We start from the raw sequence: 14,198 nt of genomic DNA, 5'->3' as shown, positions 1-14,198 counted from the left end.
CCACTCTTATTTCAGTAAAGGAGTGAGATCTCCTAGAACTTAAACCTAGAAATTCACACTTTTTTTTCTGTTGTGTTAGGTGTATTTTTCAGTATTAAATATATTGCCCTAAGTATTTCTTTGGCTAAAGTTTTACTTATCCAAGAGTTGTTCCATCATACCCATAAACCATAAACCCATCAGCCACGTCAACCATACTTAACACACTTCATAGGCTTCTGACACACTTGGTTATACCAAGTGCATGTTTCACAGTCAAAAACAACTGTGTTTAAACTTGGCTCCACTTCCTAGCTGATGACCCTTGGCAACCATTTCATGTCTCTGGGCCTCAGGTTCCCAAAGGTAGAGTTTTCCTACCTCACAGAGTTTTTGTCAGGATTAGCAACAATTTAGGTAAATCATCTAGTCCATTGCTAGAAAGAGAGCAAGCCATCAACAAATGACAACTAAAATGATCGATGTTATTACTATGAACCCTCACTCTGGAAGCCAGTGGGGTCAAGACACTCTGTGGGACCCAGAAAGCAAGAAGTAGGAAGGACAGGGGCTCCTGGGTGCCTCAGTCAGTTAAGCAACAGACTCTTGATTTTGGCTCAGTTAATGATCTCATGGTTATGAGATTAAGCCCCACATCATGGAGCCTACTACAGATACTCTCTCTGTCTCCCTCTCCCTCTGCCCCTCCCCTGCATGCTCTCTCAAAAAAAAAAAAAAAAAAAAAAAGATAGGAAGTACAAAATAAACTTATTTTCTGTTACACTTAAACAATCAGAATAAGTAATTTCAAGAATTTTGACAACTCCCAAAACGTGTCAACAGTGGTTGAGAATATATACATGTTCTGGAGTCTACACGAGAAAGTCCACTTTACCACTCACTAGCTATGAGACCTTGAGCAAGCTGCTCAGAGCAGATATCCTTTCCTCAACTAAAATGGAGCTAGTAACAGTCCTTCCAAGTACTTCATGGAGATTTGTGAAGGTTAAATTAAATGAGATAACCATGGAATGTTCTTAGCACAGCATCTGGCAACAGTAACAGATGTTAACTATCAGCCTGTCCATGAAATCCGGGGTACCACCAAGGACTTACCAAAAAAGCTCTGAAGAGCTTGCAACACTAGTATTTCAGATACGTGTACCATTTTTCAATAGGATATACAGTCCAGTGTGGTTAATAAAGTACTAATCATTTTAAGAATTTTACGCAAGTGACTTTTAAATACACGTAATGAATGCTGAAAAATATTCAAACAATAGAGAAGTATAGAAAAGTAAAAAGTGTGCTCATCTAGCCAACCGTTCCCCACTCTAACCCTCAAGTCCACTTCCCAAAGGGGACACCACTGGAAACACTATGGTGGGCATTCTGCAGATCCTTGTCTCTCAAGATATACACAAAGCTGGGAGGTACAGAGATTAGCTATTTTATAAAATGGGATCACACCATACATATTATTTACTTATTCAACAATGTATCATGGAAATCTTTCCATGTCGATGCATAAAATCATTCTTTTTAGCTGCTGCTCAATTGGCTGCTGCTTCAGATAATGGATACTTTATTAATCCATTATTCTAGGAATTTAGCTTTCCTCTAATTTTTTGCTATTAAAAATAATTCCATGGGATGCCTGGGTGGCTCAGTTGGTTAAGCATCTGACTTTGGTTCAGGTCATGATCTCAAAGTTCAGAGTTTGAGCCCCACGTCGGGCTCTCTGCTGACAGCTCAGAGCCTGGAGCCTGCTTTGGATTCTGCGTTTCCCTCTCTCTCTCTTTCTCTGCCCCTCCCCTGCTCGTGCTGTCTCTCTCTCTCTCTCTCAAAAATAATAAATAAACATTAAAAAATTTTTTTTAAATTCCACAATGAATATTTTGTTTGAAGGGCATTCAACACATGTGCAGGTATTTCTGTTGAAAAGCCTCCTAAAAGAAAACCTGCTCAAAGGTTTTGCACATTTTATATTTTGTTAAGTACCACCAAATTGTCCTCCAAAGAGAGCATAAATAAAAGACATTGTATTCACTGTCATTAACCATCTGCGTAAAAACCAAGAACAACAAGTAAACTATCGTGTGAAGAAACCGTACATCTTCTAATGGAAAAGTGGCCTTCACCTTCTAAAAACAGATGGGAAAAAATCCTTACTTCATCCTTCTCAACATCAGAGCCCTTGTTCTATGGACTAAACTCTCACCTTAACATTACTGGACCCTGACGTCCTTTGCAATGACTTGGCTCAAGTGGAAACTCGTTTTCTAGTCCATCCTGCCCCCTCCCAATCCCCAGGCCAATTGGTTTTGGTGGGGGAGGGGACAGTGAGGAAGAAGGACTCAAGACTGAAGTGTTACTGTCATCATGTAGCAGCCACACCAAGCCCCACGAAAACAGAATTATTCCAGGCAACGCTCACTTAAAAGCTCTACTCTGTTGCTGTGTTAAAGCAGTAATGGATTACAATCTCTTAATCAGTAATCACTGGCCTACAGGTAGTTTACACGTTTCATTTCGTCCCACAATATTATTACAGTGAGGAGCAAGAGCAGATAAAGGTCATGTTGGTAATTAAAGCTATATTATAGAAATATGCACACCCAAGATATGATTAAATAAGAAAATATTACTCAGTTCAGTATCATCATTAAACTTGCATTAATTTATAAATATTTAAATGTACCATATGATGATCATAAATAATCTGTTTTTGTCAGTTTCTAAAGTAATACAACCCATAAACCCTTTGAAAAATTACTGCAGAAAGAAATAGTCAAGAAAGTATACAAGCCAGACTTACATTCAAATGCTGTGGTTGTTGCTTCAGGCAGAACCTGGCCTATCACATCCTAAACAAAGAAAGAATAAAGAAACACAATTAGCCATCTTCTTTATTGCTAACATGTGGCAAATCCTAGAGGAAATATGAGAACCTGAAGAAGATTTTTGAAATGTTGGCATAAACTATAAAAACATTAGCTCATAATCACACTTAGCCCAGCAATGTGAGGCCAGAGCTTAAATCTCTATTTTGGGGCAGGGGGTGGGGGGGTGGGGGGAGATTCTTTACAAAATTTCCTCTACTATGTATTCGTAACAATCTTTCCCTCTTGATTCAACAGTATATACAAATACACTCTTGTGGGGGCACCTGGGTAGCTCAGTTGGTTAAGTGTTTGACTTTAGCTCAGGTCATGATCTCACGGTTCATGGGTTCATGGGTTCGAGCTGAGCGTTGGACTCTGTGCTGATGGCTCAGAGCCTGGAGCCTGCTTTGGATTTTGTGCCTGCCTCTCTCTCTCTCTCTCTCTCTCTCTGCCCCTCCCCCGCTGATGCTCTGTTTCTCACTCTCTCTCAAAAATAAACATTAAAAAATTTTTAATAAAAAAATACACCCTTGTGTATTAAACAAATAAACAGTTTCTTCTACGGGAGGCTGTGGAGTGCACTGCCAGTAGAAAGAGTAAGGGGTTTAGGAGTCAGACTAGCCTGGGTTTGAATCCCAGGTCTGCACCTACTAGCTCTGTGACTGGAAATAAATTACTTAACCTCTCTGAGCCTCAATCTGATTATCCTCCAATAGGAGTCTAGTAATACTTAGATAATGTAAAAATTAAGTTAAATAATATACATAAATTAACCTAGCACATTGCGGACACTCAAATGCAGCTTCTAATATGTAACTAGCAACATCGTGCCTTGTATTCATAGTGCAAAGAGTTCAAAAAACAAGTTTCTGTGACATATTATTCCAATAATGCCATAACCTATAATGCTACATTTGATACAAACAATTTTTATCAACCTTCACTCCTAAGCAACTGGAAAACGTATATTGAATGACACTGGAACAGAGTTAATCTAGGTTACAAAAAAAATTTTTTTTAAGTTTACATATTCTGATACCAATATTAAAATGAACCTGTAAAGTTGAAATCTTAAAAATCAGTCTATGGAGACAGCTTAGCTCAAGAGGCATGGGACATCCTCAAGAAATAGCCAGCACTGGGAAAGATGACCCTCCACGATGTCCAGCCCCACCTAAACGGTCTGCAAACCTCACTGCTCTCCTGGACTCTGCCACAACGTCCCTCCTGGGCTCTGCCAGAACTGGCACCAGGCAGCCGGGTGACAAAGCGGCTTACGGTAGTTCTCAGCAGGGAGCCCACAGCCCTTCCAAGCGGGGCACTTAGCAGAGTGGCGGCTGCAACTTCCTTCTGAAGGCAGTTCTTTAGAAGCTTTCGCTGCAGTGGAAATTTGCATAATAGCCTCGCCTCCAGAGTGCCTTTTTTTCCCCTCAAAAATAAATCTGTGCATATAAAATTGATCAAAGAGAACTATCTTAGGCAACCCTCGCTCATTAGACCCAAAGGAGGTTATTTTTTTCCTTCTGACTGTAGTCTTAGCACGTGCAACATCAACTCTGAGGAAGTATTTGTAAAAAAAAAAAAAAAAAAAATCCAGTGTTAAAAAAATTCTACACACTTGTAGGTAAAAGTATTTATTGACAGGTAAATGGAAACTGTAGAGTGAGTATGGAATAAATTCTACAGACAGCTAGTGTAAAGCCTGACTGTGTGGGCTGCAGCCAGACTGCTAGGGCTGGACCTTGACTCTGCTGTTCAGCAGCTCGGTGACTGGGTCTATCTGGGCCATGAGATCATAACTGTACCTACCTCGTAGGACAAAATGAGTTCACATTTATAAAGGGATTTTAAGAGTGTCTAGCACACGGTAGGTGCCACAATAGTGTCTGTTAAATTAATAACACAAGTCACTGATGACTGGAAAGTTATAGAGCTTACCTAACAATGAAACCCAAAATTTCAGCACCTGAGGACTGGTGGATAGTCATTTGTTCACTCCCATCATCCTTCCAGAGCATCTATTGAGGACCTTTTCTAACTAGTGGTGTGGTTAAAAACAAGCTGGGGGACGCCACCCCCACCCCTCCACGTCGACGTTACTTTCAGGGAACTCTGATCACCTAGATCTTGTGCCATGAACTCTACAGCATCAGCAAACTAATTTAGGATCCTTCCTACTTATGAGTAGCAGATCCCATCAAACAGCAAATTTCTAATAAGTAGCTGAAAACCTTGGGGGGCAGCAGTGGCCCCTTTTGCCCACCACCATAAGCAAGGAGTCACATAGGCTTTACACCTCATGTGGGGAAAAAGAGTAAAAAAAAAAAAAAAAAAAAAAAAGCAAACTTGCTTGAGGGATCATGTGAACACAACCAGCCATATCATTCTGTTAAAGCAAATAAGGTGGGGCTTATCATAATGCTGAAGAGTTGAAAAGTTTCAAAATTAGTTAATACCTACTGGTCATTTCTAACCGGGACATATTTAATAATTTTATGTATATTTTACAGTTATATTTTAAGTGACTTATTTCCAGGAAAAAAGAAAAAGCCCTGTCTTATTCACAACATAACATTTACCTAAAGAAGCTTTCAAAAGAAAACTTTAAATATTTTAATGGCGATCATTTCTTGGTCATTTTCTTCTCCATGCTTTTAATATATCAATCAAATATATGATGGACCAAAAGTATAATTAAGCATCTACACATGCCAGGAGCATAAAGATCACAAAGCTGTAGGCTACAGAAGAGTAAGATTTAGGAAGATTATAGTCTGGTCACTCAGATAAAGACAAACCTAAAAGAAGAACGATACAGTGCACTTATAGGCTGATAAGAGCCAGACAAAAGACATAAATACAGTATTTGCTAACTCAGGAGGCAGAAAAAAAATCACAGGCTCAGTCTAGGTAAAAACTTCACAGATGAGAGGAAATCTGAGCTGGGACTTGGGAGACAGGATTCAAATGCCAAGAGGAATAGGGGGAACATTCTCTTGCACCACTAATTGCGATCTCCTGCACAATTTTCCCCAAACTGGAGATTGTGTCTACAAGGAAAAGAACACAGAAAGCTGAAAAACAGATAATCAAATGTCTCTGCCCTTGAAGACCAGCTAGGCCTACTTTACCCTGCAGCCAGTCCCGAATTATTCAGACCCAGACACAGGCCCAGAGAGGCTAAGTGCCTTGTCCAAGGTCTCCCAGCTATTTGACAGAGCAGTGATGAGAGACCTCGACTACAACCTCAGGTATAAAACACTCTCAGATACAGATGACTCAGTGACCACAAACTGCTTCTGGCTTCTGTGTCTGGTCCTACCAAAAACGAGCTGTGTGGCTTTAGCATTTTCCCCCTCTGGGGTTCACGCTTCCGAATTTGAAAACTGGGGAGAAGAGAGTTACATGAGATGAGGGGGATGCTTCCAGATTTCATTTGGCTTTAAATTTTAAGGTTCCAAGCCAAAGACGCTGATATAACTGTCGGTTTTTGACAATTTCTTTTTTTTTTAATGTTTATTTGGAGGGAGGGTGCAGAGAAAGGGAGACAGAGGGTCCAAAGTGGGCTCTGCGCTAATCGCAGAGAGCCCGATATGGAGCTCGAACTCACAAACTGTAAGATCATGACCTGAGCCGAAGTCGGACGCTTAACCAACCGAGTCACCCAGGTGTCCAGTTTTTTGACAATTTTTTGATGAAAAGATGATGTGACCCTGGTGAAGAAATCACAGGTGCCCACCAGGATCTGTACGTGCAGTTCGTAGAGCCTGCTATAGGAACACAGGAGATAGCACAGCACCCATTGTCAAGAGCCCTTCATCAGGGCTCTAAATATGCTCCACCTGGGCTTACCTGCACATAGGCACATGTGAGGACACAAGGCACTCTAGATGGTAGGACCGATTGTGCAAAGTTTACTTTAAAGCCAATCAGCCTGGGTGGCTCAGTCAGTTAAGCATCTGACTTCAGCTCAGGTCATGATCTCACAGTTTGTGGGTTTGAGCCCCATGTTGGGCTCTGTGCTGACAGTTCACAGCCTGGAGCCTGCTTCGGATTCTGTGTCTCCCTCTCTCTCTGCCCCTTTCCGGCTCATGCTCTGTCTCTTTCTCTCAAAAATAAATAAACGTTAAAAAAAAAAGAAAGTAAAGCCAATCAGCCTGGAGCCAAGGTACAACAGAGAGATGCTTAAGAAGCAAAAGACCCAGGGCCTGTCCCTTATGTTGTAACAACAATACTTACAGAGCATTTACCTCATTCCAGATTGTTCTAAGTGCTTTATATGTATCAGCTCCAGTAGTCCTCATACTCTATGAAGTGGGCATTATTTTCATCCTCTACCCCTCTGTTTTGTTTTGTTTTGTTTTTTTTTACAGGTAAAGAACTGAGACACAAAAGACACTTGCCCAAGTGAGTCTGGTAAGGCTTGCAATTTAAACCCAGGCAATCTGGCCCAGAGTTTGTGTTTGTAAACACTGTATCACTGTGTTCTAAATATCTTCTGTTATTTCAAATGAGCAAAGTGAAAGAAAGCTCACACCTTTTTCATCACAGACACGATCTCACTTAATCTTCACAAGACTTGGGGCGCCTGGGTGGCTCAGTCGGTTAGGCGTCCAACTTCAGCTCAGGTCATGATCTCACGGTCCGTGAGTTCGAGCCCCGCATCGGGCTCTGCGCTGACCGCTCAGAGCCTGGAGCCTGTTTCGGATTCTGTGTCTCCCTCTCTCTCTGACCCTCCCCCGTTCATCCTCTGTCTCTCTCTGTCTCAAAAATAAATAAACATTAAAAAAAAAAATTTAATCTTCACAAGCCTTGAAGGCAGGTATTGTCCCCATTTTACAAGTAAGGAAACTGAGGCTAAAAGAGGTAGAGTGTCTTGTCTAGTTAGTGAGACTGCTTGCAATTAAACTCACTTTTTTTTGAGAGAGAGAGAGAGAGCACGCACAGGGCAGAGGGGGAGAGAGAGAATCTGCAGCAGGTTTCATGCTCAGCACAGAGCCTAATGCAGGGCTTGATCTCACGACCCTGGGATTATGACCTGAGCTGAAATGAAGAGTTGGACACTCAACTAACTGAGCCACCCAGTCGCCCCATTAAACCCACGTTTTGATTCAAAACCTAGCAGGCTGTCCACAAAACCATAACCGCATGCATCTTTTTTAACGCTCCCTTTGAAATATCTGAACAAATATTTCAGGGTCCTACGGAGCACGAGAAAGAGGGAAAATGAATGTCCATCTCCTCCGGAAATGCACCATTTACTGGAAGAGAGAGATAAAACTGTGACAAAACCTGTGAGCTTTGCCCGAACGATGCTGTGGGAACACAGAGGAGGGGCACATAACCAAGACTACGGTAGAGGAAAAGGGAAGCTGGGCTCTGAAAGGACACGTAGGAGTTGGCTAACTGAAGAAAAGCACCGAGTGGAGACAGCCTAGGAGAACCAAAGTTAATTCTATGTAACCTGGAGCACAGGATGCTCGTGAGGTGTGGTGAGAGGGGAGGTGTGGTGTGGTGTGGTGTGGTGTGGTGTGGTGCCAGGCAGGCAGAAGCCAATCCAGACGGGCCTAGAGGACCATGCTAAGAAGTCTGGGCTTTGTCATGAGAAGAAAACTATATGCACACGAGTGCGCGAACTCCAGACACAAAGAGAAGGGTAACATTTGGTGGACAAGACTGGAAGCTGCTGGCTCACTCCAGCCTCTGGACTCGTAGCCCAGACACCTGAAAATCTGTAATGGTCTGGATGGTCAGCAACATCCAGAATTCAAAATATAGGTACAGGAATCAAATTTTGATGGTGGCACCTATGACAACCAAAAAAAAAAAAAAAAAAAAAAAAAATCACATCACAGATCTCCCTCCTCCCAAGAACCTTTACCCAGCCCCATCTTATTCTGCAGGTAACTTCCGCTATAGATTTAGTACCTGCAACATGCTTCTGGGTATGTCAGTTCTGCCTCTGATACCTCAGTTATTCAATATATAAAATGGGCACAATACACTCTATCTCAAATGTCTGCTAAAAGATGAGAAATGGCAGTGCAGCACATGGAAAAAAATTACTAAGTAAGGAAATCTGAGTTCTGATACTGACTCCCCCGCTCGTGAGCAACACTACTTTGGAAAAACAGTTTCACCTCACTACTCCTCAGTAACTATCTCAAAAAAGATAAGAGGTCTCAACAGACCACTGCTGAGGTTACACTCTGCTCTCACGTTCCATGACTTTATTTGAAATATATCCTGAGAGTAATAACACAGCATTGATTCTCAGATGCACCTTTGCCTCCACTTTTAACATCTCTGAAATTGGGCTGCTTTTGTATAATGCACAGCATGTCACAGTTTAACAGGCAGTGTTTTTGTTTTGTTTTTTTTTCTTTCTGAGTGGTACACAAAATAGTATCTTAAAACCAATGGCACCTTGGGTTTGTTGAACATGGTAAGTTCCAGTTGCCTAGTTTCTCTTTTTTTTTTTTTTTTTTTTTAAATTTTTTTTTCAACGTTTTTATTTATTTTTGGGACAGAGAGAGACAGAGCATGAACGGGCGAGGGGCAGAGAGAGAGGGAGACACAGAATCGGAAACAGGCTCCAGGCTCCGAGCCATCAGCCCAGAGCCTGACGCGGGGCTCGAACTCACGGACCGCGAGATCGTGACCTGGCTGAAGTCGGACGCTTAACCGACTGCGCCACCCAGGCGCCCCTAGTTTCTCTTTCCCTATTGGTCACCAAGTTCAGGGAACTCTGTAGAAAGACATGGCTGGAATCTGGCCAGGGACATTCCGAGAAACACTTGGGGGAAAAAAAAACTTCTAGACTCAGCTTTTTGCATCCAGTTGATGCTTCTGTGTGTATGTCCCAGTCCAGCTGCGAGCTCCTTGAGGGCAGGGGTTCAATCTGATTCATCTCTAGTTCCCCAGGGTCCTGCACATTTGCCAGATTTCAGTCCATGCAATTAATCAATGTCTGTCGTGGAAGCAATAAAACTGCCCCCACAGGAGGCCAGCAATGGCCACGGCCACTAGCTTGGGCAACCAGGCTGAGATTCAGCGGTCAAGGTGCTGACTACGCCACAAATCCCTGCGCCCTCCTCAATGGGTTTTGGACACTGAGATTACCACTCACCAGCACATCCCTGAAGAGTAACTGAGGCCCGGAGTGCACTGTCCAGTCCACCGCGCCACTATTTGGAATCTTGATACGAATCACCAGCACCTGGTTCTCCATGGCATGGAAGGGGCCAAAGGCCAGCCACAGCATTACAGGTTACAGGGGCTCACATCCTGGGGCAGGAGGTACCCACTGGATCCTGGTTAGGCGAGGGCTCCAAAGGGTGACAAGGGGACGGAGGGGAACAGGACAGGGGGTCGGGGGAGTGAAGAAGAGGGATGGTCTGGAAGGGACCCGCAGGCAGCAAGCCAGGCCCAGCCTGTATGGGGTTGGGGCTGCCTCTCTGTGAGCGTGGACGGGGCACGAGGCAGGGGCCAATATAAACTAACGGGGGTCAGAGGGTTCTGGAGTTGGGAAAGAGGGCGAACCGGATCGTGAAGCCCCCTGCCGTCTGTGTGGGTGTGAGGAGATGACCCCGTTTTAGGGAGACAGAGCGGCAGGTGTCCACTCTTCCTTAGTGGAGAGGGGAGGGTCCCCGACTGGAGGGGACTCAGTCGGGGGCTGTTTGGAAGGAGACCCGGGGCCGCCAAACCAAGCGAGAGTCGAGGAGGGCCCTCCGTCGGGAAGCGAATCCTGTTCCCCACCCCGAGTCAGAGGGCGCGGTGCGCGCGGGCCCGGCCCCAGCCGCCCCGGGCCGAACGTTCCGGCTGCGGCGGCAGCGGCAGGGCAAAAGGAGAAGGAAGGCGCGGCGAGGGCACTGTTACTCCGGAACCAAAACGCACGGCACCGGAACCCCGGGAGCCGGAGAGAGGGACCCGCCTCCCGCGGCGCCATGTTGGATGAGGGCAGCTCCCGGCCAGCCCCGCCACCGCGCCCCGGCGGGCGGGACCCGAGGAGCGAGCGCGAGGGGCGGGGACGAGCACGAGGGCCGGGCTAGGCTGGCTTGTCGGGAGGTCTCCGTCGGCCAGTGGTCGCCCGCGGCGACCGAGTGACGCTCCTTTCTTTTCCACTCGCGACCCTCGTTAAAGGCAGCCGGGTGAAACCATCTAGCAAACGAAGGAGGAAACTAAACTGGGCTTTTGGCGGACTCCAGCCCAACTGTCGTCTTAAAATTGCGTACTGTTTGCGGAAGCCCCAGAAAGACGAAAACTCCGCCTCGCCTTTATACCTACTTTGTCAAGCCCTTTACCTTGACGGCGTTTGTGCACCAAATCAAGAGTAAGGCAAGAACTCAACACTGTTTTCCCCTTCTTCCACTCCACAGATACAGAATTATCATAGTCTTCCTCCCACTTGAGCAAACAGTGTATGATTTTTTTGTTGTTCTTTAACCCCACGATTGCCCTGAAATAGCAAACAGCCCCCTCATTTAAAAGCAACAGTAAAAGAAAAAAAAAAAAAAAAAAAAAACTCAGGGAAGAGTTTAACTGCCAGGGGACAGCTGGAGTACTGGCATCCTGTTCTCTTATTAAATCATTGCAGAAAATATCTGGTCTAGTCCGTAAAATTTCAACCAGATAGCAATGTTTACACAATCGGTGATATCACAGGCAGTAGCAATAACCCTCGGTTGTTTTAAATGCCTTGTTAACCTCAGATTTTAAAATGCATAATTGTGTTGATCTATGGTTTCTATATAAAAGTTTGTTTACAAATCGCATTGTGTAGGTTGGGCCATAATCTCCTGCTAATGAACGTGCTCATGTCGCTTTACTTTTGAGTGCTGAATTTTATATAAATTCGGTGGGAGAGGAGTGATCATTTCCCCCCCCCCAACACTCAGAATTTATTCATGCAAGAGAAAAAATAATTTAAATGTTGGTTAGTTTAAGTAGAACACCAAAAATTTTTGTGCATATATTTCTCTGCCTGAGTTTCTTTTATATTTAATTCAAAAGTCCACATAGGAGATAAATTGTCTCTTTTTTAGTTACTGTAAATTAATAGCTTAGATAGAAATTCATTTAATCAGATGCTCCAGATATTCTGAAATTGCTCTTTTCCACCCGTACCTCAGTCCTGTGAGAAATAAACAGTTTGCCCAAGGTACCCATGTACTTTTTTATTGAAAGTTCATTTCCTATTATTTGAGAATATAGACCACAAAACTGGAGATTTTCTATGAACCTATTATTTGTTAAAACAGCTTTTTAATTCATAGTACTATGGGGAAAACCAACCCAATTTGTACTTTCAATTCTTCTGGATGGAGATATACCCCAAAGTGGAATTGCTGGGTCATACAGTAATCCTAGTTTTAGAATTCTATTGCTGGACCATTCTTTTTTTTTTTTTTTCTTTTAAGTTTATTTATTTTGAGAGAGACAGCGAAAGAGCACAAGCAAGGGAAAGGCAGAGAGAGAGCAAGGCAGAGGATCTGAAGTGGGCTCTGTGCTGACAGCAGAGAGCCTGATGCGAAGCTTGAGCTCATGAACCCAACAGTGAGATCATAAGATCACGACCTGAGCGGAAACCAAGAGTCGGATGCTTAACCAACTGAGCCACACAGGCGCCCCTAATGCTGGACCGCGGTAAGTGCTTGTGGACACCATGCCTGGAAAAGCACATTCTGCTGGTCTTGACTTAAACGTTACCTTCTAATTGTAGCCTTCCTTTAGCACACACTATGGCAATTACAAACCAGCCCCCAAAACACTCCATTCATAGATACAAGCCAGTTTATTTTTCTCCTAGCACGTATCTAACATGTCACAGGTTTTACTCATTTGCCTGTCTCCCCAATAAACTATAACTTAATGAGGGGAGGGAACTATATGTGTTTTTTTTATTCACTGCCATGCCCCTAGTACCTAAAATAGTACCTGGCACATAGCAGGCACTTGAATAATAGCTGTTGAGTGAATGAATGGATTCTGAAGGCAGAGTGGACTGAAGAAATAAGAATGCAACTGCCCTGTGCACCTCCTGCCTGTCTTGAGCCTCACTTGCTCCTTTGCTTTTCCACCATCAAGACTGCGACAACAATCATTATAGACTCCCAAAGAACTACAGATTTTATAGCAAATATTGATTGCCTCCTGTGTTCAAGAATTCCACTTACCTCCTTCAGGGCCTACTGTGGGCCCTTATGTATAAAGCTCAAATATTTGTTGATTAATTTTGATTTAAAAGAACACGATGAAAATAGAGGATGAAAACAGTAACTTTACGGTGGAGAAACCTAGCAGACACCATCCTAACCAAGCGGTCAAGGTTAACATCCCCAGTAATAAGTCATGTTGGGATCATGTGCTGTCTAATATGATGCAGTAAGAAAGGCGCTCTTCTCCCTCAAACTCATGACCCCAATCTAATCATAAGAAAAACATCGGACAAACCGAAATTGAGGGACAGTCTACATAATACCTGACAAGTACTCCTTAAAACTGTCAAGGTCATAAAAAACAAACTGTTCACAGACCTGAGAAGACTAAGAAGACATGATGACCGAATGCAGTCTGAGACCCTCAATGGAATCCTGCAACAAGAAAAGAACAGTAATGAAAAGCTGGTGAAATCTGCACAGAATCTGCAGTTCAGTTGGCAATAATGAACCAGTGTTGATATCTTTTGGCAACTAAGTTACATGAGGTGCTAATATCAGAGAAATCGGGATGAGGGTTTATAAGGAACTCTGTACTACCTTTGCAATTTTTCTGTAAATCTAAACACACCAGCAATCGTGTCTTGGGAATATTACTTGCAAGAGGATATAATTATATAATTTACAGTAGCAACAACAACTAAACCATGAACATTTTCTTCATGTTGCCTAATATCCTTTAGTTTGTAAAAAAAAAAAAGAACATGAAGAGGCATGAACAAAAACGAGCACAGATAAAACCCTAAAAGCGTGACAGGGAAGTTTATTCTCTCCTGTTTTGGCAGGAAGGAAAAAAAGAACAGTGAGACAAGTCCAGCACTCGCCCAGAAGCAGAAACAACAGTTAACAGTCACAGAGCACCTAGTATGTGCCAGATGCTACGGATTTTAGATGCTCTAAAATGAATTAATTCATTAATTTAATGATCTCACAGTTTGTGAGGCTCTGAGCTGACGGTGTGGAGCCTGCTTGGGATTCTGTCCCTCCTTCCCTCTGCCCCTCCCCCACTTGTGTGCGTGCCTGTGCGCACGCTCTCTCTCTCTCAAAATAAATAAATATTTAAAAAATTTTCAAATGTTGGGGTGCCTGAATGGCTCAGTCAGTTAAGCATCTAACT

At 43.4% G+C, this 14,198-nt stretch overlaps 1 protein-coding gene across 6 annotated transcripts in view; it reads right to left on the bottom strand.

Moving 5' to 3' along the window:
* MAP2K5 (mitogen-activated protein kinase kinase 5) overlaps positions 1-10,687 on the bottom strand; it is a 278,825-nt gene extending 268,138 nt beyond the window's left edge. For 2 of the 6 annotated variants that reach the window (XM_086711029.1, XM_086711032.1), the window contains exons 1-2: positions 9,994-10,686; positions 2,798-2,846 (exon numbers count right to left, since the gene is read on the bottom strand). In XM_086711029.1, the coding sequence (XP_086567155.1) occupies positions 2,798-2,846; positions 9,994-10,128 (184 nt within the window). In that variant the 5' untranslated portion in view covers positions 10,129-10,686. Of the gene's footprint in view, positions 1-2,797; positions 2,847-9,993 lie in introns of all 6 variants that reach the window. The other 4 variants (XM_086711030.1, XM_086711031.1, XM_025918660.2 and 1 more) reach the window with 4 other exon arrangements.
* Positions 10,688-14,198: the final 3,511 nt, after the last annotated feature.

The sequence above is a fragment of the Puma concolor genome, chromosome B3, assembly GCF_028749965.1.
Source record: "Puma concolor isolate L17-30 chromosome B3, mPumCon1.1.hap2, whole genome shotgun sequence".
NCBI classification, from domain to species: Eukaryota; Metazoa; Chordata; class Mammalia; order Carnivora; family Felidae; genus Puma; species Puma concolor.
This window is presented reverse-complemented; position numbering and strand designations above follow the sequence as displayed.